At 31.9% G+C, this 24,428-nt stretch overlaps 1 protein-coding gene and 1 long non-coding RNA gene across 3 annotated transcripts in view; one reads left to right on the forward strand and one right to left on the reverse strand.

The window, feature by feature from the left end:
• Positions 1–1,317: 1,317 nt before the first annotated feature.
• LOC139429361 (uncharacterized) lies at positions 1,318–23,641 on the reverse strand. Its single transcript, XR_011640008.1, has 2 exons — positions 23,284–23,641; positions 1,318–1,923 (listed from the first exon to the last, which is right to left on the reverse strand). It is a non-coding gene; the product is annotated as an uncharacterized lncRNA (long non-coding RNA).
• LOC111424772 (adenylate cyclase type 2-like) overlaps positions 1,510–24,428 on the forward strand; it is a 96,801-nt gene continuing 73,882 nt past the window's right edge. For both annotated transcript variants that reach the window (XM_023058445.2, XM_023058455.2), the window contains exon 1: positions 1,510–1,913. In XM_023058445.2, the coding sequence (XP_022914213.2) occupies positions 1,637–1,913 (277 nt within the window). In that variant the 5' untranslated portion in view covers positions 1,510–1,636. The remainder of the gene's footprint in view (positions 1,914–24,428) is intronic.

Here is a 24,428-nt window from a genome sequence, read left to right on the forward strand (position 1 = left end):
TGAAACAAACAGCCGTCCGTCACACCATAGAAAGGATAGTGTCATGGCACCTATATCAATCAGTGAGGTTCAAAACGCAATCTCTGCGGCAAAATATGGAAAGGCATCAGAGATTAATAACATACCATCGAAAGTATTCTAGATGGAATATTCATCATCACCAATATTGATGTTACAGCTTGGAACAAGATTTGTCCTAAATTTTGTTGATATTTAGTCATCTCTCCAAGGATACCGAAATAAGGACCATATCGTCCGCGTAGCGCAAATTATTTAGGTATTGCCATCAATTTTTATACCTTTTTGAGTCCAATCCAGTTATTTAAATGCACTCTCCAGGACTGTGATAAACAATTTGGGTTCAACATTATATCGCCTTGCCTTACCCCACGCTCATTGTAGCATTCTTGTAAATGTTATAAATAAGTTTGGTGTATCGATAATGGACTCTGTATTCTTGAAGTACTTGCAAAACTGCCATCAACTCAATTTAAATCAAATTTTATAAATACCTCTAAATACCCAATATTTCTTCATTTTCTCCGTATCAAATAAGAAAGTTGTTTAGAGGAAGAGTATTTAAGCGTTTCTACGTGTAGGGATGGACATTAAGGGTGATTTAAGCATGACGCCGATGAAGAAGCGCCCTTTCTGACTGTGATAACAGTTTTTTAAAATTCGGTTTCATAACAATTGCACAAGGCCTTGAAGTTTGGTAATTTTAAGCTATTTTAAGTACAGCGCGGTGTTCTTCATTTTTTATTGATCTTAATATCAACTTATCGGCAGACGAAAACCCGGTTTTAGATAGAAAAAGATTCAAGCTTTCAAATGGTGCGTTATCTTTAAGTAGTTTTTCGCTATCTGTAATAATAAGGAAGATATCGGCTAAGAAAGTAGATAGGAAATTACGGGTAAAAGTTTGTTGCTGGGAGGTTTGTTGCTATTTTTTCAATTTCATGCAATTTCCTAAGAATTATGCAACAAATAGTTTTAAAAACGTGATCCTGTGGTTGCCTATTTTGTAATTAAATTTGTAAGAGCCCAAAGCTTCATGAGAGAATTTATGACTCAATCTCAACTTCAAACAATAGTAAAACCGCAAGAAGCGTTTGAACACAAAGTCGTCCTCGTTTAATTAAGTCTAATTTTGGCAATTACGTCATACTATTCTCTCCTTTCGCTTATATCTCTACTTAGTCGTCCCATACCTAACTATAAACCCCCCAAACTTAGCAATTAAATTCCACGTTATTACATAAATTAATTTCCGCAGAAACATTTAATCTCTATCATCCCCAAGAATTAAAACATTAATTTTGATTCCTTAAATCATTTTATTTCCACTAAATACATAAAACAATCTCTCAAATTCCACCAACTTAACAAAAAAAAATTCAAATTCAAATGATTATCTCAAAACTTTTACATTCAAACTATTTATATCACAATTCCAAAAATCGTACTTCATTTAATTCGACATCTACGCTTTTTTTTGCTTTTTTCTCTTGGATAAAGACGCGATATCATCGACATCAAAAGGCGTCGTATCGTAGCGGCCGACGTCGGGCGTCGCGACGCCACCGTTAACGTCTGCAAATCGCAACGGTCAACGCGCGAAATCAACCTGCGTCGGATGCGAGCGTCGCCGTCGTTGGACGTCGCGCTGTCGCTTCTCTTCCGTTTTCTACTTCCACCACCACCAGTTGCTGCTTGCACGGCGACGCGGTCAGTCGTTAGCGTCAACGTCGTCGTCGGCGTCGTTTGTCGTCGTCGTCGTTGGCGTCGCGGAAAACCTCGTGTTCCTCAACTACTAAGTTTTATCGCGAACGCTTCGCCGACGTACGCTCGTTTTTCCTTCGACGGCGATTTCTCCTTTCATCTGGCCACTTCTTCGTATACGATGATTCAAGGTATGTTAACCTAATTGAAGCAAAAAAAATTATTAAATTCGAATGTATTAACAATTAAGATTGTAAGAAGTTTAATAACATTATAGTTTACTTTATATTAGAGGTAAAAGACTCAATTTTTTTAATTAAAAAGTTTTATTGGACAAAGTTGTAGAAAGAAAAGCATCAAGACAAAAATTAATGGGATAAGTTAGAGTCTGCTAATGACAAAATTAGTAATGAAGTTATCCAATGTATCTTTTATTACAATAATTAACATTTCGATCAATAATAAATTAATTCATTAACAGATTCCCAATGCAACATTCTCCCATTTAGAAATAGGAATGTTTTCTTTAATAATAGTTACCTACTTATCGAAAAGTGATAAATGATTATTAACCACAAAAGTAACAGTGTAAAATTAGCAAACAAATAAACTATAACAATGTTGTCACACAACAACATTTATAATAATTTATAATAATTGATTGATTTATTAATTTTTAAGATATTTCAATGCGTAATATCTTAAAAACTTACTTTAAAACATCAATAGTAACGCTATGAGATGCGTTAAATTTGAATGAGTTGTAATATTGATAAAGCGGATTACTCAGAGTTTCTAAAAACCAAGCTTTGACTTTAGACCTTGGATTTTAAGGTGATATAACTTTATCAACCTTTATCGTTGAGATTCGTAGAACTTTAAATATTTTGTGTGAAACTAAACCCTTTTATTTTATACTATGCGGATAGGTTGAGATATTTTTATGGTTGATATCTTAAAGGGAATCTTAAATAATACGGATTTAAATTTGATTAATCTAGATTCATTCTAATATTTAGAACTTTATAATCAAGTCATTTTTATAACTTCTAGTGGAAAAAACCACAATGCATATCATTTTTTTTACAAAACTCTTAGGAAAATCAAGATATTCCTATGTGTGATATATTAAAAAAAAGCTTAATTAATAAAGAATTCAACGCAATGCGACATGTTATATTTGAATGATTCGATATCGACATAATCGGATTACTTAGAAGATCTACAATTGGTTAAAACTAGGCTTGAATTCCACCTGTTATATCTTTTGGACAAATTAAGATATTTTTATGTATTATATCTTAAAATAAAGCTTAAATGATACGAATTTTGATGTGATATAACTTATTTTGGTCCAAATTATAAAACGTTTATCCTTGAGTTAATTGGGATAGTTTCGAATATTTTACACCTAAGTAAGCCTTTTTGTTTATATCATCTGGATAGGTTGAGATATTTTCATGGGTGATATATTAAAAGAAAGCTTAACTGCTAAAGATTTTAATTTGGTATATCTAGATTCATTCTTATAGCTAGAATGTCAATTATTAAAGAAAATCGCCGATACATATCATTCCTTTTCACAACTCTTTGGAAAATCAAGATACTTCTTTGCGTGATATATTAAAAGAAAGCTTAATTAATAAGGAATTCATCGCAATGTGATATGTCATGATTGAATGATTCGATATCGGCATAATCGGATTACTTAGAAGATCTACAATTGGTTAAAACTAGGCTCGAATTCCACCTGTTATATCTTTTGGACAAATTAAGATATTTTTATGTATTATATCTTAAATGAAAGCTTAAATGATATGAATTTTGATGTGACATAACTTATTTTGGTCTCAAATATGACACGTTTATCCTTGGGTTAATTGGAACAGTTTTGAATATTTTCCACCGAAGTAAGCCTTTTTGTTTATATCATCTGGATAGGTTGAGATATTTTCATGCGTGATATATTAAAAGAAAGCTTAATTAATAAGGATTTTAATTTGGTATATCTAGATTCATTCTTATATTTAGAACGTATATAATCACATCATATTAATGACTTAAATTGGAGAAAATGGCGTATGAATATCATTACTTTTCACAACTCTTGGGAAAATCAAGATATTTCTTTGCGTGATATATTAAAAGAAAGCTTAATTAATAAAGAATTCATCGCAATGTGGCAATTCGATATCGGCTTGATCGAGTTACTTAGAAGATCTACAATTGGTTAAAACTAGGTTCAAACTCCCTCTTTTATATCTTTTGAACAAATTAATTATCATGTATTATATCTTAAATGAAAGCTTAAATGTTATGAATTTTGATGTGACATAACTTATTTTGGTCTAAAGTGTGAAATGTTTATTCTCGGGTTAATTAGAACAGTTTCGAATATTTTCCACCGAAGTAAATCTTTTTGTTTATATCATCTAGATAGGTTGAGATATTTTCATACGTGATATATAAAAAAAACCTTAACTGATAAAGATTTTAATTTGGTATATCTAGATACATTCTTATATTTAGAATGTCAGTTATTAAAGAAAATCATCGATGCACATCATTCCTTTTCACAACTCTTGGAAAAATCAAGGTAGTTCTTTGCGTGATATATTAAAAGAAAGCTTAATTAATAATTCAATGCAATATAACGTGTGATATTTTATTGACTTCATATCGACATGATCAGGATCCTCAAAAGAATTTTAATTGGTTAAAACCAGACTCGGACTCCACCTTTTATATCATTGGGAAAAATTAAGATATTTTCATGTTTTATATCTTAAAAGAAAGCTTAAATGATACGATTTTTAATGTGATATAATTTGTTTTAGTTTTTTTTACGTTTGTCCTTGCGGTAATTGGGACAACTTAGTTATATTTAAACCAACCTATGCCTTTTTATTTTATATCAGCTTGATAAGTTGAGATATTTTCATGCTTGATATCTTAAACGTAACCCTAAATAATGATTTCAATATAAGATATGTAGATCTATTCTAACGTCGAACACGAAGCTGCAGGATCTGGTACGATTGTGAAGAGATTCTTCATAGAGATAAACGTCCTTCAAGCCTGCTCAATTCGTAACAGGATTTCTTGTTTGGGATCAAGCTATCTTCAAGCTATTTCACGGATGACACTTAATTCGCAAATTTGACTTTTTCGGTGACTTGAAGAACACGATCAGCTTAGTCTTGGCAGTACTCATATGTAAGCAATGATATATGAGGGAATAAGGTTTAACATGTTTTGGAGATATACTGCCTGCCAATAAGATGTATCATCGGCAAAACGTATGTTGTTTATAGGGGTTCGATTGATCTTAATTGCTCCCTTCTTATGCCTCTACAAATCTTTATTTCATCAGACTGCAGTACAATTGTGTGATGACACGCAGGTCGCCTTTATAAATTCCGGAGGATTTGAGAATTTCTGCAACTTGTAACTCGCATTTTGCAGAAATACCTTGAAAATGTCGACTTCAGCCAGTCAACTGATATTTTTCAAATCATTTGCATCCTCATCGGCTATCAATTTCAATATTTCAACATGTATCTGGTCCGAGCCAACAACTTCTGCACTACGTTTTCTGATTACAGGACTATGCTCATTACGATCATCATCGCTCGGGCCGTCTATAGTTCTAGCTTTTCTTCAATGCCTACTAAGATTTTGTTATTACCGTCCCTCAAAATGTTGTTTGTTTTATGTTTGAGATCCTTGGTTTTCTTGTGGAGATTAAAGATGTATCATCTGCTGCCAGGCTGATATTCCTGGCCTTTTATTTTCTTCTCTCTGCCATAGACTGGAGAATTTGGTCTGTTATCCACTGCTGTTTCTTGGGAGTATGTGCAACTCCAATTTCAATGGGAGTGTCAGTGAGATCTTTTTTATGGTCTTCTTTCACATCTACGTTTCACAGCTATATCATCGCCATTGTAGTTTTCAGCTGTTTGTATTTGGTTGTATAGGTACAGCTGAAATGATACGAATTTTGCAAACAATGATTCAATATTCATACTACGCAATCATTGCTGTATACGAGGTGTGGTCAGACGTTTCGCAGGTCGAACCATAATTACTTAACTGAAAGTATTGGAAGTAGCTTGTGCAATTTTGGTATAAAATGACTTTATTCTCGCATTTCTATAACTCCAAGAAGCTTTTTTCCTACCATCTGTTTAAGAAATTTTTTCACCAACATCTGTACTCAGTACGGTGTCTTAATGTATATCTTATCATATCACAAAAACAATTAACATAAAAGAGATTTCTGGCAAATGAATCGTAATAAACTTTTTAAAGGAATTTATCGTTTGAATAACATAACATAGTCTCCCATTCCTTTGATCAACATTTGGCAGATTTACCAAGAAATTTCTTAAAATATACCTTTAATCTAAATAAATTTAAAAAACGAAAATTTGTATTGTCACATATAAATTGCACGTTGTTTTCCAATTTGTATCGAATTTTACGTGGAAAGCAAAAACTTATCGTTAGTTCGGACTTCAAAGTTGATTTTTTTTAATCGAAAACGTGTCAACACAAAAAAGATCGAGATAATGGAAAAATGATGAACACAAAGCATACAATTACCTTGTAACTATGAATACAAAGTACCTGTATTACGTACTGCTCACTTTAAACGATTTTATTGTACACATTTACTTTGAATAGTTCGCCAGGATCGTCCGTGGTAATAAAATCAAAATGCACGTGTATATTTATAATTAAAACAAACTGAACTGTTATGATACAAGAATTTATTAATATACCTGTTGAAATGTTATGATTCACGATGGAATTCGTATTCTTCATCTTTTTTTTGAGGTGAACTTCCGTTTCTAATTCGATCTTTTATTTAATTTTTTTGTGTAAATTTAGAGTAGTGTGTCCTTCAAGATATTTTATTTTAACAACGATATTCACGTGTTTTTTTTTGGGAGTTAGATTTGGCAAATATTTGCCTTTACACTTAAACGTTTAAATTTTTTTGGTATTCTTTAAATTCCATTATGTAACTCTGTGTTGAGTAAATTACAACGAAATAAAATGATAATTTATTAAATTATTACTCGACTAATTCTTTGTTACGTTGGGTAAAATTTAATTAGTAAATTTTAATACGTAGTATTAAATTAATTTGTCGAGAGGAAAATTAAACTAACCTAGTTATGTAATTAGGTAAATCCAAAGCTGTTATTACACGAAAAATGAAAAAAACATCGTTAATTTTAATGGGACGCGTGTAACAGGTAACAAAAAATAAAATATTAACAAAAAAAAACATTTCCAACTACGGTGAATAATAATAATTCTTTATGAAATTCCATGTTTAGTAAAATTCGGTTTTAATTAATACATTTCGATACATTTGTAATTTAAATTGAAATTGGATAATAAAAAGTAAACAAAGATTGCTTTACAATGATAATTAAAGTTATGTTGACTTAAATAATTTTATTTAAACATTATTTCGTTTTATTAAATTAACTTCGAATATTAAATAAATGTAATAAGTATTATATTGTAAATTACAACTTAAGCTTTTTGCTTTAAGAAAAGATAAAATTAAATAGTACAAAACGAGAAGTGTAAATTAACTACTTGTGTAGAACCTTTCAAATAAAATTTAAATTCTCAACAACATCCCACCAGCTAATATGGTGTTACAAAGTAAGAGGAGTATCGAAGTGTATTGAAGGTTTTAGAAAATTAAACAACACAAAAGTGGCAATACACGCATTCAACACCTGATACCCAACTACCTTTGAACCAGTACATTAATCACCTCCCTGAACGTTCTTATACGATCAACTACTATGATTAAAAAATATTTTATCACGCACATTATCTGAAACAAGTTTTAAAACACTTAACCCTTTGGGGTTGATCAACACATAGAAACAAACTTATATGTTTTATTTTAAGTAACTGTTGAACTTATCTTTAAAGAAGGTTATAAGATGATGTCAGAATCGTTAAACATAGTTTTATGTACGGCTATTAAATTTCTAGTTTTAATTTTATTCCTAATAATACTTTTTGTGAATGCCTAATAAGGTAGTTTTAAAATGATGTGAACTGGAGAGATTAGAAATAATGGTAAGAATTGAGGTAAATCAAAAAAGCTGAAATCTTCAAACCCGGAGACAAACAGTTGGTCTGATGTTTTTATCTAATAATTACGGAGATATGGAAAGAAGAAAGGATTTCCAGGAAGTGGTCGAAGAGTGCCATCTAATATACAAGAATATCACTGGTATGCACTGGATACAAGATACATGACCTGATCATGAACAAAAGGTTTCAATCGAGTATCGAAAACATAAATAGCCAACCATACACAGACGTTATTTCGTCCAAATGCTGATTGAGAGCTTGTCTCTAAGAAAATTTAATCGATCGAAAAGAGCTGAAATATGTTGTAAAAAGTTAAGAGAAGTGATGCTTCTGGTGATGATCAGTACATTAAATTTTTCTCTTTTTATCCATCACTAACAGTCAACAAACGACTTGAAGGCGCAACGTCAGTAATGAAAATCACGTTGAAAATTTCTACATGACGACATGCCGATTCAAACGACACGATAAATGACACTTTTTGCTCACACACATACGCTTTTTCTTTTGAAACTGATGTACCATGCTCAATCACATGCTAAATCATTTGGATACTTTACCAAGTGTATCGCTTTTTTTGCCATGCCGTTCTTTCTCGCATACCAACCGCCACATCTCAACACGCTCAACACGACTAATAAAGAATACCAAGCAGGTTATTTATTTACTTTACAATAATAGGTAAAAGTTAGAAACAACGAATATACAGTGTGTCCCCGGATTGTGTCCCCGTAAGGTATAATTGACGATACATTTTTGAATTCAAATTCCATTTTTTACAATTAATGTCTGGATGTCATAAAACGAAATATAACCAAGTGTTACGTCAAATGTCCTCAAAATACCAAAGTTAACGCAAGAAGCTTGTTAACCGTTACAGGTAAAGTGGTCTTTCTGAGCAATGTACAACAAAAGTTGATTAAAGTTGATTAAGATAAAATGTTTGCTACCTTAAATTATAGCGATATGCCGAATTTTATTAATTTAGGATATAAAAGCAAAATGTGCAGATTTTTAAATCATAAGATTTAATTTTCGATCTAAACTAAATTAACATAAAAGCTTATTCAATGATATCACCACCAACACTAACACATAATTCAGCCCTTTTCCGACATTGTTTATAACTTTTTCTAATATGGTCCAACGAAATTTCTCTAATAACAGTTTCAATTTTTTGTTTTAAACTAAATTTTAAATTCTTTGTAAATGGGATTTACTTATACCGACTTGAACTGCCCTTTGCATCCATTGCGTTCGTTACTGCAACAATCGACCCCGCATCATATTCATCCAAAAGCTTTTTTTCCTTCCTTTTATTTTCCACATTGCCTGTTTCCGAAAATTTCTTTAACAACTCTCTTAATTGTTTTTTTATCTACTAAAATTCCAAATATTTCCTCAAATTGCCATAAAACTGCATTGTAACAAATGTTCCACAATCCATAGCACTTCACTATACATATTTTATATTGTAATGTAAACATGATCAATTAATATTTGACAATAGGCTAAAGCTAAGCTATCAAATGATAATTGTTAGTTCACTCAGATCATTTGTTTTTATTGTAAAACGGAATATTAGAAAAAAATTTTCAAAAAAAAACTCATTTTTTCTTTTATATGCTAAATTCTTTGATTATATATAATATGGATTGAGCTAACTGAATATATCTACTAACAAAAATGTGGCTCAAGGTGAATAGACGCATATGGAAAGCGATAATGTGAAAGTGTAACAAAGATAGACATAAAACTGTACTAAACAGACGGGCGCATGCGCACAAAAGTGTCAAACCTGACGTTTATCGTTTTGTTGTGTCACAGCCAGTCACACCGTTATGTTTAAAAATGTATTGTTTCGTGTGCAAAGTTCGCGATAATACAGTTTCACATCACCTGTAGGTATTATAAATAATAAGGAAATTTTATTTTATTTTATTTTTTTTTTTCTTTTTTCATTTATTAATTTTGTTTTAAATTTACCGCCAAAATTAACGCACGCCCATTATATGTCAGTACGCTTCTATGTCTATCTCGGTTCGATCACCTTGCGCAAGCTATCTCTCTCGTTGGCTCAATCCATATTATATATAATCAAAGGCTAAATTAATAAAATTCGGTATATCGCTATAATTTAACATAACAAACATTTTATCTTAATCAACTTTTGTTGTACATTGCTCAGAAAGACCACTTTACCTGCAACGGTTAACAAACTTCTTGCGTTAACTTTGCTACTTTGAGGATATTTGACGTAAAACTTGGTTATATTTCGTTTTATGACATCCAGACTTTAATTGCAAAAGATGGAATTTGAATTCAAAAATTTATCGTCAATTATACCTTACGGGGACACAATCCGGGGACACACTGTATATAAAATTCATAAAATATGCAAATACATAACAATCAATAGGAAGTGCAACCAAAATCTAAAATTTTATATCTAATTCGGCTAGCCATACAAGAGATACGGGTTTAGCATCAAACTTTCTTTTGCGTTATGATAAGATCTAATAGGGCTACAATGTGCTAGATAGATTGAGAGCATCACTCCCCATTCGTGGAGGCTATCACCACGGGCCCCATGTTTCATACGTACTCTATTGAAGCCCTTAGATAAGTGGTGAGGAAATCCAAATACTTTTGATTTTCGGTTGGGGAGGATCTGTTAGTTTATTCCTAGTGGTTCTTTGACGTTCCAGTATTTTCCCCCCTCAGAGTTGATGTTGTATTCTGAGCATTCTTTCTTCGCAGGAATGGCGAGCTGATATTGCTTAGCATTTGGAGACAGTGAAGAGGAGTCGATTTAAGTCATCTTAATATGGTTTTCATAGTCTAGTTCAGTTGTATGTTGATTTTCTGAATATGTTCTGTTTATCCATTCCGGCGCGCAATACTTTGCAGCAGAATAAACCAGCGACAAGGCAGAACATCGCAGCGTGGTTGCTGTGGCACCCCATGTAGAACCGCAGATTTTTGTACAGGAATACGTTGTTTAGGTTTTTCTGTTTTGTCACCGATACGCATACGTATCTGTCGGGCAGAATGTTGCGTACATTCGTATGAGTTTATATAACAGCCCCTCTCCTTTCTTCCATCCGGTGATGTGAAAACGTGTTTCCACAGCGTTTCATAAGCAGCTGTCAAGTTCACAAATGTTACGGATGTCTCGGTAGCCACCGTATGCTTGACGGTATCTTCTACAAATTTTCTTATTGGCTGTTGTTATAACTGCTTTCTCGAATTTATCGTAATTATCTTAATCTTATTATCTTATCAAATAAATCGTCTGCAACTGTTAAACATTTAAACGGAAATACTCTAAACATTTTTTGGCCTGGGTTGAGATGTCGTGGTCTATCGCTATTCATATTTCAGATCTTCATTTGTTTATTATATGGTTAGTGTTGAAGTGTGCTGTTTTTTTTTTATTTTCTTTTTGTTGCTATTGTTTCCTATTTTCTTTTTTTGGTGTAGTTGAAAAGCGGTTTTCGACCGAACTGCGCCGTTTTTCTGGAAAGAGTATGTTCTGTAATAGAAATATTAATGTATTGATTTAATTTTTTTGTAGAATTTTTTCTTTTTTGCTTTCTGGAAAATAAATGCATTATTATTAAGCTCAAGCGCCTCAGAGAAATCCCGACAAACCGCTTTCCTAAAGTTTCATTTACGTTGTGGAACGGATGGTATTATTGGTATTTAAATTCCGACCTCGAATTGCACTGGACATCGTCCAGTTCTTCAACATTCGTCTCGTTATTTGCAAGGACAGTTTGTTTAGGTTTTGAGTTACAAAACAGAGCTCTGGGCTATATTTAGTTTGTAAGAGTCGCGCCATTTTTATCGTTTTGTTTATACTTCCACAGGGAGTATTGATAACGAATTAAGACACTGAGGCGAGCTACATTGATTCCAAAATCTAATCGACATAGAAGAATCAATGAAAAACATTTCATGATTCACATGGGACATTTATAAAGTATATTTAACACAATTTTGGTGTTTAAAGTAAATTTTTGACTCAAAACCTGAGACACACACCTGTTGGTCTAATCATGTTAGTCGTTATTTGCAATGATTTGATTTCTTAAAATCACTAGGTAACATTGATGGTATATGAATGTGGAGGTATCTTAAAGACCTGGATTTTTGGTTCGATAACCGATTATTGTTTCTTTTCTTGAGATCAATAGTTCCAACTTTCTCGCCATCTTTTTGGATGGACGTTTTCCTTCGGGTTTTCTTTCCTGCACGATGCGGGTTATCCTCTTTCGTCCATTCTTTTTATGTGTACATAGCAACCCCTCCTATGCTCTCTTCCCCATCTCACTACGTCATGAATTCCGCAAGTTTGTCTTATGTCATCGCTTCTTACACGATTTCGAGGAGTTTTGCTCTGGACCCTGAGATTACAACCGCTTTACTAATTGTAAGTGTTGATGACTAGATATGTTAACGTCAAGGTATTTAAGTTGCATCACTTGCTCTATATAGAGAGCCAGATACGGGACATACGATTAAATTCCTTAGTCTTAACATAGATTCCCACCTGATATGGAATTCACATATAGAATACGTTGCAAAAAAGGAGTAGTGTGAGGGGATTATCGCCTCAAACTTCCAAGCTCTTAATCCAGCAAAAGGATGCCCTTAGAGCTTTGGCGTGACCAGGACCGCGAGATAGCTGCAGAAGCATATTTAAAGCGATGCAAATATTAACTGTACCTAGCCTCTACATACTGGCGGCAGTTACCCTTCTGCATAAGAACAAAATGAGATATTCATCTCATAGTGATATCCACCAACATGGCACTAGGCAGAAGAACAGGATCGTCATTCCACTGCACCGCATCAAAAGAGCACAACAAAGCACTAATTATATGTGCATAAAATTATATAATAAATTGCCACCAGCCTATTCTGAGTTGCCGTTGCCCATCTTCAGAGGAAAATTGAAGCGATTGTTACTACAATACTTCTTCTACTCAATAGAGGAATACTTAAATTGCTTTTTTTATTGAATATTATTATTTTTTTTGGATTGTTGACTATTATATGCACATTTCTTTGCGACAAATAATAGTATATTACTATATGAGCATATAATGAGGGCTATTATTCACGAAGGTTAAGTTTGTGGCATAATTAACCTGAGTGAATAATAGCTCATTATATGCGAGTAGAAAACTATACTTTGTCCACGACTATTGAAATTGATTCCATAAATTTATTTTTTAAATAAATTTTTGAATAAAGGTCACATTGACGTTTACAATGTGACACAAATTCAATGTTACTAACTGTAACCAACTTCACAACAATTTGTCAAAATTAAGTGTCAGTTTTATAAAACGTCGTTTTCTTTAGGAAAATTAATTAATTTATGCTTAAATCATACGAAAAAAGGAATTTGTTTAGGTTTTTTAATGTCAAACATTTAGAAACTCCTAAAAAATTGAATTAAATTGACGTTTTTTGTACTTTTAACGTTTCAAATAATTATTATTAGTCTGGTCAAGATGGCCACCCGTGAATAATGATTATTATTCACCGCTATTATTCACTTCGTGAAAAATGACTACCATTTTGTTTTAGAAAACTCATTCATAAGGTATATATTATAAGGTAGTCGTGGACAAACATTATTATTATTATAGGTTTATATACAGGATGGTCCATTTAACGTGAGACAAGCGATTATCTCGAAAACGGTTCATTTTACATAAAAATGAATCAAATGAAAGTTGTTCTGTGCGAAGGGGGAAATCATATGACGATAACATTTTTTGACCTTGATAAAAAATTCTGAAATCTGAATCTGTGGATAAAAGTAAAGTATCAGTAAGTTTTCAGGGGCAAGGTGCTAATTTATATTTCTTTCAATTTTTAAAATTCTTTTAAAATCTTCTATTATATCCAATTGTCAACTTTTTCTTCAAGTTGTATAATATATTCTTCTCTTCATTACAAAAGTTAAAATGTTTTCCAAATATTCCGTAAAGAATAAAGCATAAGTGACAATAAAAATAAAAAAATGTTGAAGAATGTGGTAGATAAAATCAGTCCACTCACTGAGTCGTTTAAACAACCGTACGCATTTAACCAGCGAATTTTTTGTTTTATTTATAATCCTTAAATATTTCGAATCGGGCATTTCGACATAATTATTCAGCCAGAGACCTGCTTTCGTTTGAGATATAAAACATTAAAATCCGTCAAACCGTTCTTTAGTTATAGCGAATGTAATCAAAATTAAGTTTTTCTTATTGAGGGCTAGACTTCCAGTCGGAAGATTCGCGGGGTCATTTCAATGGATGTACGCAGGTAATTAGTACATTTTGAGATCGGGCATTTCCACCTTCGCATTCATTGTAGATCATGGTTTCGATCGAGATGTTGATGACTAAAATTGGTCAATTAGTTATTGAGATAATTGATGTGTTTGATTAATTCGTTTTTTGTGTTTTAATCAAAATCCTTAAACACTTCGAATCGGTCATTTCGACAATCGCATTCAGCCAGACATAAACTTTCGATTGAGATATAAAACATTAAAATCCCCCAAACCGTTCTCTAATTATACTCGATTTAGTTTAAATAAACTTTTTCTAATAGACTTTCGGACGTTCATACGTGCATAAACAACGAGCCGAACACGGTGTCATTCCGAGGGCTGTATAAAGTTAACGGGAGAGAATTGAAATCGGGCATTTTGTGATTTCGATACAAGAAAGTATGACGAATCGAATGACGTATAGATCTTGACCATCGGGTACATCGTTTACGAGTTATCGCCACTTAAAAAAGGTCATTTTTCTGTTATTTTCGTGTACCTTCGCATTATTTTGGCGTTTTAGCGAAATCCGAAGGAGATTTCGAATCACTTTCGTATTGGCCACTGATTGAGCTTTCGAATGAGACATTGTTTATCGAAATCGGTTGACTGATTCTCTTGTTATAATCAAAATACTAAACATGTAAAATCCTATCTAATTGGGGACTAACTTCGCAGGTATTTTATTCTCACTATCTCGTGACTTTGAAGTTCTTCCGATATTTGACTTATATTCACTCGTATTTTATCGAAACCTTTAGAAATAAATAATTTGTGGTAATAGTTTTTTGAATATTCCAAAAATTTATTAAAAGATAAAATTGTTTTTTTTTAATTCTCTTTAAAGCTAACGTTAATAAATAAACGCAAAGTTGCGATACGTGTTTTATCTTTGATTTAGTTTTTTTTTGGCACGTGTATAAGTACACAACGTAAGTAGATAGTTAACTACCAGCACACGACCACCAACTTTACGTGTTTTACGTTCACCTCATACTTTACTAATCAACTGAAACGAAAGATAAAAACTTCAAGTATTATAGTTTTCATTTTACAATAAGTAGTAATGTTAAGTCGTATTTTCTGCGAATCGGAACACGTTCGCGCTGTCATTTTCAGAACATTTCACTGGCACACCAACTCATCAAAATTATTTCAACTTGAAATGTATTCGAAGTTTTAATTAAAACGACAATTTCAAATTTGATTTTTTTCCCAGATTTTTCTTTTTTTGTTTGGGTTGAACAAATTTTCACGACCCGATCACGTTTAATCGAATTTAAGCCATAAATTGGATTACGTGCGATCAATTGATTTAAACGTTTAACGAAACCAAAAAAAAAAATTAAAAATTTTCTGTGTAAAAACTTAAATAGCATAATCAATTTAGGGCGATGTATATAATTTGGTAAGTGAAAATTTGAAAATTTTATGCTTTTCGAGATCTATTTACACCCAACGCTAAATATAAATCTAAATATGCCGTTTTGCGCTTGGCCTCCACGCGTTTATATTTTTGCTTGAGAGCGAATGTATCTTTGCATTACGCTGACATAATTTGGAACGAATCGTTTCTAATTCGTCTTTTATATTTAGATGGATAAAGCGTCGAAATTTATGATTCAACTTAAAAGAAAGCTGTCACATAAAAGATATACTTTACACTCTCTCTACCATTTTGACTTTTTTATATTATTTGTTTTTATTTTTGGATCTTTGCCAAAAAGCCTAGTTTTCGTAGTGTCTCTTTAATTAGCCTAAAATTGATTGAAGGCAAGATTTAAAACATTAATCTCGTAAAGTCGTAGGTTTTAATGCACAGACTCTGTTACACTCTCTTCAACTCCATTATTACACACGTCCCGGAGATCTCTTAAGCACTGCTAATGTCCCGCAAGTCTAATAAATTACGTAGCATTCAGCACCACGCCGTGAAGCATGCAACAGAGAGAGGAGTTAGAAGCTTTCCAAAATCCGGGGCACATCTACTAGCTGATATAAATCACGACGAGATTTATGTTTAAATTCCGAAAGTTGTGCACTATATACATCGACATTAAATTCACATTACCACACTGTTTCGTGCAATTAGTGCAGTATCATTGATTTTGAATTATAATACTAAAATCGTGGAGAATAGAAATTTCTCTACATTATTATCAACAAATAATTAAGTTACAAGGTCAATCAGAACAATGCTTATTATGTAAACTGTGGCTGAAATAAACTGGAACTAAAAATAACATATATTGACAATATTCTCGTGGTTTACACACTAAATATTTAAAATGTTCGTTGATAATCGATGTTTTTTTATCGGCGAAAAAAAAATTCATTAATATTATTTACGGGGATATCTTCTCGTATATTCTACCTAATTTATCTGTTAATTATGCTTAATCTACGCACCAGTTGACCCCGAAACATTAAATAACAAAAAGTGCCTATATGTGTAATTCTATTAATACGAATCGATTTTGCTTAACATTTATTACTAAAAATTTATTTCCCAAATAGTATGTAATTTTGATAAATTCTAAATCATTCGTTCAATTAACACCGCATTAATTTACGAGTTATTTATGGTCAGCGCGTCATCGTGTAATAAAATACGCTAATATAGAATTAAATAGAGTATATTTCCGTTAAGTATTACGTAACTTTTAAATGATTATTGTTTCGAAATATATTTTACATGTGTAAAATATTCGATAACAATTCGCGTTTGTAATTTTATCGGCAGGAAATTGTATAATAATTTACTGATATTAAAGGTTTCATTTTTGAGCTATTATAAAGCTCAAAAACGAAACTAAATAAAACATAACTACATTTATTTTTTAGTTATTAAATCAATTGATTTTTAAATACAGTGTGACCCATTTGAAAGCGGAGCATCCTCGTAAAATCTGTATTTATTACTCGATTTTAACAAATTTTTTTTGAATTGTAGACCATAAAAAACTGTACCTTCGGACAAAGAGTCATGTTTTTCTTAGAAAAGCCAATGCTTCGAAATCGTATAATAAATATAAATTTTACGAGGGTGCTCCGCTTTCAAATGGGTCACACTGTATACAGGGTGGTTCAGTTTTTAATCGGGAAACTTTACTAGGACGTAGTACTTGCCAAAATAAACAAGTTTTTTATATAAACATAGGGTTGCAACTCTTTTGTTTTTGAGCTATGAGCTGTCAAAGTTGAGCCAAAAATTTACATTTTATCTTTTATTTCGGGTATGAGTAAACCATAGAATTTGAAATTTGGTATGTATGTACTACTGGTTAATATCTTATTTTCAACCATACCTTAAACTTCCCTAGCGCCCTCTAAGGAGATGAAATTCACAGCCCCTTTGATTTTTTTATAACAACTTCTTAACGCCATGGAATATTAACAAAGAAAAATATGGGTTGTAAAGCTTATTCATTACTAGTACTTTTTTCTCTCTTTAGTTTTTTCCTTAAAAATAATAGTTTTAACGTAAAAAAATAAAATATGCTACATTGTACTGTAAAGCGCTGCTATTATTAAAAAAAAATTTTCTTTATAGGTGGCTATGGAAGTTGTGCACTTACTAGGATCTAGTACTAACTAAATAACACCAATTAATTGTGATTTTCATAAGAAAAACCATAAATAAGATTAATGCCTGTCTAAACAAATTACGTTGTTTTAAACAATATTAAAAAATTGATACTCTGGCTTAATAACCGTCAAAAATTATTAATAACCAGCAATAATTATGAGGATTCACTGTAAATGAAACTTACAAGTTCTCAGAGCAAACTTTTAGAATAATTTTGGCTAAACATGGCGGCACATAGCAGTGCATGGCACGATATTTTATTTTTTTACACGGAAACTATTAACTTTAAGGAAAATACTAAAGAGACAAAAAAGTACCACTAAAGAGTGAGCTTTACAACCCATATTTTTTTATGTTCATATTCCATAGCGTTAAAAAGTTGTTATAAAAAAAACAAGGGGGTAGTGAATTTCATCCCCTAAGAGGGCGCTGGGGAAGTTTAAGGTATGGTTGAAAATAAGTTCTTAACCAGTAGTACGTACGTACAAAGTTTCAAATTCTACGGTTTACTTGCAGCCGAAATACAAAACAAAATGTAAATTTTTTTCTCAACTTTGATCGCTCATAGCTCGAAAACAAAAGAATTGCGACCCTATGTTTATATAAAAAATTTGTGTTATTTTGGCAAGTACTACATCCTGGTAAAGTTTCCCGATTAAAAACTGAACCACCCTGTATATACAGGGTGCCCATTATGTATGGAATATAGTATATATCTCGGTAAATGTTGACTTTATAAAAATACATTTTATACAAAAGTTGCTTAATATTTGATTTGCCATAATAAGACAGCATTCAATTGTTTTTATTTCAGAAAACAAATGAGTAACGAATAACTCTTAAAGTTTTTTAAATGACAATGTACCTTTTCGTTAGGTTTATTTGATAGAGATTTTTTTCTCTTTACGATGACGTAAAATTTGTACCCTTATATCAGAAAACTTTTGAAAAAATGTAAAAATTGTTTACTAAGAAAACAATATATTAAACAACTTTTGTATAAAATGTTTTTTTATAAAGTTGATACCTATCAAGATATATACTATATTCCATACATAATGGGCAGCCTGTATAGGTTGGTCCACGTAACGTGAGACAAGCGATTATTAATTATCAAAAACGATTCATTTTACATAAAAATGAACCAAATGAAAATTGTTTTGTGCAAAGGGGGAAACCATATGGCGATAACATTTTTTGACCTTGACCTTATTTTCAAGGTTATATGAAGGTCACGACAAATTTTTTTAACTGGCATCCTATGTTTTTGATTGCAAAATCGGAATCTATGGATAAAAATATGTAATAAAAAAAAATACCGTGTGGTTTTGCCATTACGACGGCCAAACATCTTTTGTAGACAAAATCTAAATAATTTTTTTATTCAAATAGTTTTAAATATTGTTTATTATTAAATATTGAACCGTTTTCGAGATAATCGCTTGTCTCACGTTAAATGGACCACCCTGTATATTTATAAGTTTGCTATTAATAACTTAGTAGGGTAGTTATATTACCCTGTTTGTTAAACATAATAGAAGATGATCTTGTATAAACATAATAATCTCTGTAAAGCCGATTGAAGTGCGTCACAAAATCAATAAATCTGAAATAATGTGCAACCAATTGTCTACGGATACTAATGTTGTGTATTATCTTAATTACCTTAAAATACTTGCGCTTCTAAATGGATTTTTTAGTTACCACATTAGAATGGTCTACTGTCGGTTCCAAAAATCAAGGCCCCTCAGCTTAAAGTCGGTATCATCGCAACCGTTCGATGAAAAAAATTGCGATGAGGTTTGTTATAATTTTCAATCGTTTGTTTATCTCAAAACTTATGTAACGAAAAAATTACAATATTAATAGGTTTTAGTGTGATGTGTTCTTAATGAGGGACATTTTTTATTTTTGCGATATTCTGCATAATTTCTCGGAAAATCTCGGTTTAGTAGGACGTCGTTATATCGAAAAGGGCTGAGTGGATTTCAATGCGATTTTAACCAAAATATGTGAAACAGCTATCATCAAATCCCGTTATCTGTTTTTCAAAGTTTTATTTTTTTTTATTAAAAAGAAACAGAAATAACTCGTGCGGCGTGAAGATGGTTTCGTCCAATCGGAAAAGATGGTGCTGTTGTATATAGACTGAACGTCGAGTCTCTATTTTTTTTGTGTAGGTAAAATAATAATGTATACAGTCCGTGTCAAAAGTAACGAAGTGGTCTTGAAAGAATTTTTGATTATTGTGCCGCGGCTTGAACTAATAATTATTGCGAGGCGAAATATTAATTTTCAATCATAATTAAGCCGAGGTTTTTGGCAGCCAAGGCATTGCTATAATGTGTTGTCATTTTTATATTTATGAGGCATCAATGACATTGATAACCTTTGTTGTTAAAATTGAATAATAAGAAATATACGATAATATGTTAGAAATTAGATTTTCGACTGATTAGGTAGACTGAACGAAATGTAACGTACCATCATGTGGGTTAGTTACTTTTAAATAATGAGAAGCTTATATACGTTGGTTTTCTGCAATTGAAACTGATTGTCCGACCATCTATAGTAGTTACGATAGGCTTGAGAAGAACTTGGTTGTTGTTGAAAATCTATCTGGCATTGTGCAACGATCATAATATTTAGTATTAAGTTCCTGATAAACAAAAGTAACCTTACCCAACATTTTTTCCTGGGATGATTGACATTTTAAAAGTCCTTCACGGTGTAATTGACGTTTCAAAACAAAACTAACCTTACTCAATATTCTTTTCCGGGATGACCAAAGAAAACTGTTACATATGGTACATATCATGAGAGGAGAAAAATATGTAGCACTCAAAGTTATCGTACAGAAATTTATATTTGAGGAACCTTAGGGAATGGTTTGAAAGTACCAACAACCCACGAAATCTCGAAATATTAGAAAATGCAGAGACTGCGGAATAGAATGACGTAAAATGTAAATTATGCCGAAGAGGAATATTGGTAGAACACAAACTCTACCGAAAACGAACGAATCCATAATAGAACGGCTATTAAACAGAAAGAAATTAGAATGCATAAGAAGCCTTGTCAAACAGCTTATTTAGAAATATGGAATGCAACAATAAGTTTTGGAAAGTTGCAAGATATAAAATGTAGAGAAAAAGATTTCCTAAAAATATAAAGAAAATGAAAAGGAATATTAGAAAATACAGAGCTGGCGAAATAGGTGCAGATATAAAAGCAGAGTGTGCTGAAGAGGAATATTGACAGAATACAACATCTGTTTAAAACGAACGAATTCACAAGACTACTAAACAGAAAGAAAGCAGAAGGCATGCTCAGAAGTGAGATAACAAAGATTACAGCTACATGGAAACTATGCTAGATAAAGAATGAAGTTGTCTCGATCTTCTTCTCCTTCTTCTTTATTTGGGTATCCATTGCCATATTACTCCAGGTTATCTCCCATATCTCCGTTCGATTTGCCTGTTGCTCTCCGTCAGTAATTTTTTTCTGATACCTTCAGGATTTTTCCTTTTTTCCTTTAATTAGCCATACTTTATTACTGTATGCTCCTTATTATTATGTAATAGATTTGATACTTATTCTTCTTCAATACGCCTTTACTGCTTTTTTGCATTGTATGTTTCTATCCCGTATTTAATTATTTAGTGGTCGGTCGATGGTTATTTGTGCTCCCAAATATTTATATTTTCTAGGCTCTTCCCATCGTTTTGGTCAAAGTCCTGTTACTATCTTCCCACAAGCATATAGGTCGCATTTTATATATTAACCAAACCTCTATTCACTGTATTCCTGTATCAGCTTCCTAGTCATGAATGAATCCATATCTTGCTAATCATGTGCAAAAATTATTGGGTCGTCGGCGAAGCACAGTGTGTAGATGATTTAGTGAAACACCAATACTTTTGCATTTTCTCTTTCAATGATTTAGTGAAGTTTGTTTTTTCAATTACTTTCCATAACTTGCTTTGTGGGATTCTGTCAGACGGTCTTTTTAGGTCTATAAATACTAGGTGGGGTTTTGTGAGGCACAGCAGAGGTGGTGTAGTATTGATTTTCTATGCCGGAATCCTACCTGCTCCTCTATTTTGTTGGCCAGGATCTTGCCATATTCTTTAAATAACCTGTCCATCACTGCTATTGCTCTGTAATTGGCACAGGCTTGTCTGTCTCAGTTTTTATGTCTGGTGCATATAAAGGCTGTGTTCCATTGTTTTGGAATTTCTTCCTTCTCTTATTTATTCAGAGAGTTCTGTCCATCTTCTGCTAGTAACTTAAAATAGTCGTCCAATTTTATCTTGCTTTGTCTTAGGGATTTCCGGAATCCCTATTCTGCTGCATGTCTCTTTCATTTCTTCTCTGTTTTATACCTTCGCGTGCGCCTGTTAGTGCCGTACTTTATGCTATGTGTGATTTTGATGCCAAGTACATTTTGTATTTTGCTCCTTTGTCTCTTCTATTTCTTCGTTCCGCCTATATGATCCCCTAACTTGTCAGTTTTTCTTGTAACCCAGAATTTCTTCAGCTGCTGAGTGTGTGCACATATTTACAAAGTGATGATGTGTTTAATCTAACAAATAAAAACATTTGGTCGAAATTTATACATTAAAAATCATCGGAAAATGAAACTTGAACCCTTGCAAATATTCGTGCGATAAAATTTATGGAGGTTGAGCCAAAACAAAAAAAAATAACAAGAATACCAGGAATGTAACCCGTAAAAAAACACTTACATTCTCGTAGAAAATTCCCAATCCTCGCGTATAAAACTCACATAAATCACCACTACAAAGTCCAATAAAAACAGCAACGAAAGAGGGTGGAGTTAAAGTCATGTGTTAACCGCACTGATGATTCGCGTTTCATTTTGATTACTTTTAATCTGCACATGAAATGTTTCATTTTAATTGTTGGCGCAATAAGGTAATATTATAATACAAATATTAAATCTAGTGCTTTTTACTTTTTAATCTAATTACGTTTATTAGGTCGATTTTTAATGTTAAATATTCATGAGGTATTATGATTGATGAAATTTATTGATGGGCATCGAAACAGTTAATTGATCCGATAAGTCTCATTTAAAATTCACCAATTTCGTTTAATTCATTAATCTAATTTCGGCTTAAATTTGCATAATTCGTCCGCATTTACATTTAAACAATATCAACAACCAACATCACACTACAATTCTTTTATCTTTTACATTCATTGCGAATTAATTTACACCGAAAAATAATTAAATATATTGTTATAACTCCACGCAGAAATACAAAAAAGCATAACAACTAGCTTATTCAGAAGTCAGAAATGATTTATGAGGTTTCATATTTTACATAAAACTCATTGTTGTTTGGCGTGATAACATGCGTTTTTTTTTCGTTTCAAGTGAAGTTGACGCGTATGAAATCAAATTTCAGATTTTTTTTTTTTGTAGTGTATAAATGAAAAGTTGATATTAAAAAAGATATGGTTAGTTACTTACAAAAGAGCAGATCAACTGACGCACATAATTCCCTACAAAATCGGAATGAATAAAAATTTTTTCACAGTAATTTTGAAGACAAACACAAACACGCACACCTCAATAATTTTTTTTTGTAATTTTGAATTTAACAAACCGAAACGTTTCTATGGAACTTTGAATTTTGTTGAAAAGTCCAATAAATTAATCATTACAGTTTCAACATATGTATGTTTACATTAAATTCGCTCTTTTTCTGTAAATGACACGTTTTAGATTCAACGCGCGTTTGCGGTATAAAATAAATATTTATGATCTGGTGGAAGAAACGGCGACGAAAAATAGTATTAAAATACCGTGAAATGATTCGATTAGAGATTGACACTGACACGATTTGGATTTTATCCAGCTGCGGCGGCATGTCCACTAGGGTTTATTTATATAGGACGTCGGACTCCTCGTTATACGCCGTATAAACTTTTTTTATTAACCGATGAAGTACACAGTGACCCCTATTAAAAACTTTCAACCTAAATTAACTTATAGGACGCAAAAATTTGACATTTACATGCAAAAACTTTTTCGACCACTTTCTATATGTGTTCAAATTCTCTCCTAAATTAATAAAGCTTTTAAAAGAACATAAACTTCATGTCCAGTACAAAAACTACATCAAAAAAATAAAACAATGTTTCAACTTTTGTAAATAGTGTGGTGTAAGGATGTGGATCATATAGAACAATGTTGTTCACTAATTTTTGATCAAGATCGACTTTTTATATAAATGTCTTGCCAAGATCGACCGAAGGGTTTAAAGTAACCTTCCTTTTTTTTGCTCTAAGGCCCAGATATAAATATTTCAGATTCATCATTTTTTTGCGACTGATTTAGAGCTTATAAATAAAAAATGGTAATAATTGAGTTCAATCTTGTTATGGATTGAGTCTTTATGGCCCACTACTAAGGTTTTATGTATAAAAAGTATTTCCCCATCGCTTTTATTTTATGAGTTATAATTGAGTTAATTTTCGAAAATCAACAATTTTGATGTTTAATCGATTTAGAGCTTATAAATAAAAAATAGTAACAATTGGGCTCAATCTTGTTATGGATCTAGTCTTTATGGCCCATTACTAAGGTTTTATGTATAAAAAGGTTTCTCCATC

This window comes from Onthophagus taurus, chromosome 1 (assembly GCF_036711975.1).
Source record: "Onthophagus taurus isolate NC chromosome 1, IU_Otau_3.0, whole genome shotgun sequence".
In the NCBI taxonomy this organism is placed as follows: Eukaryota; Metazoa; Arthropoda; class Insecta; order Coleoptera; family Scarabaeidae; genus Onthophagus; species Onthophagus taurus.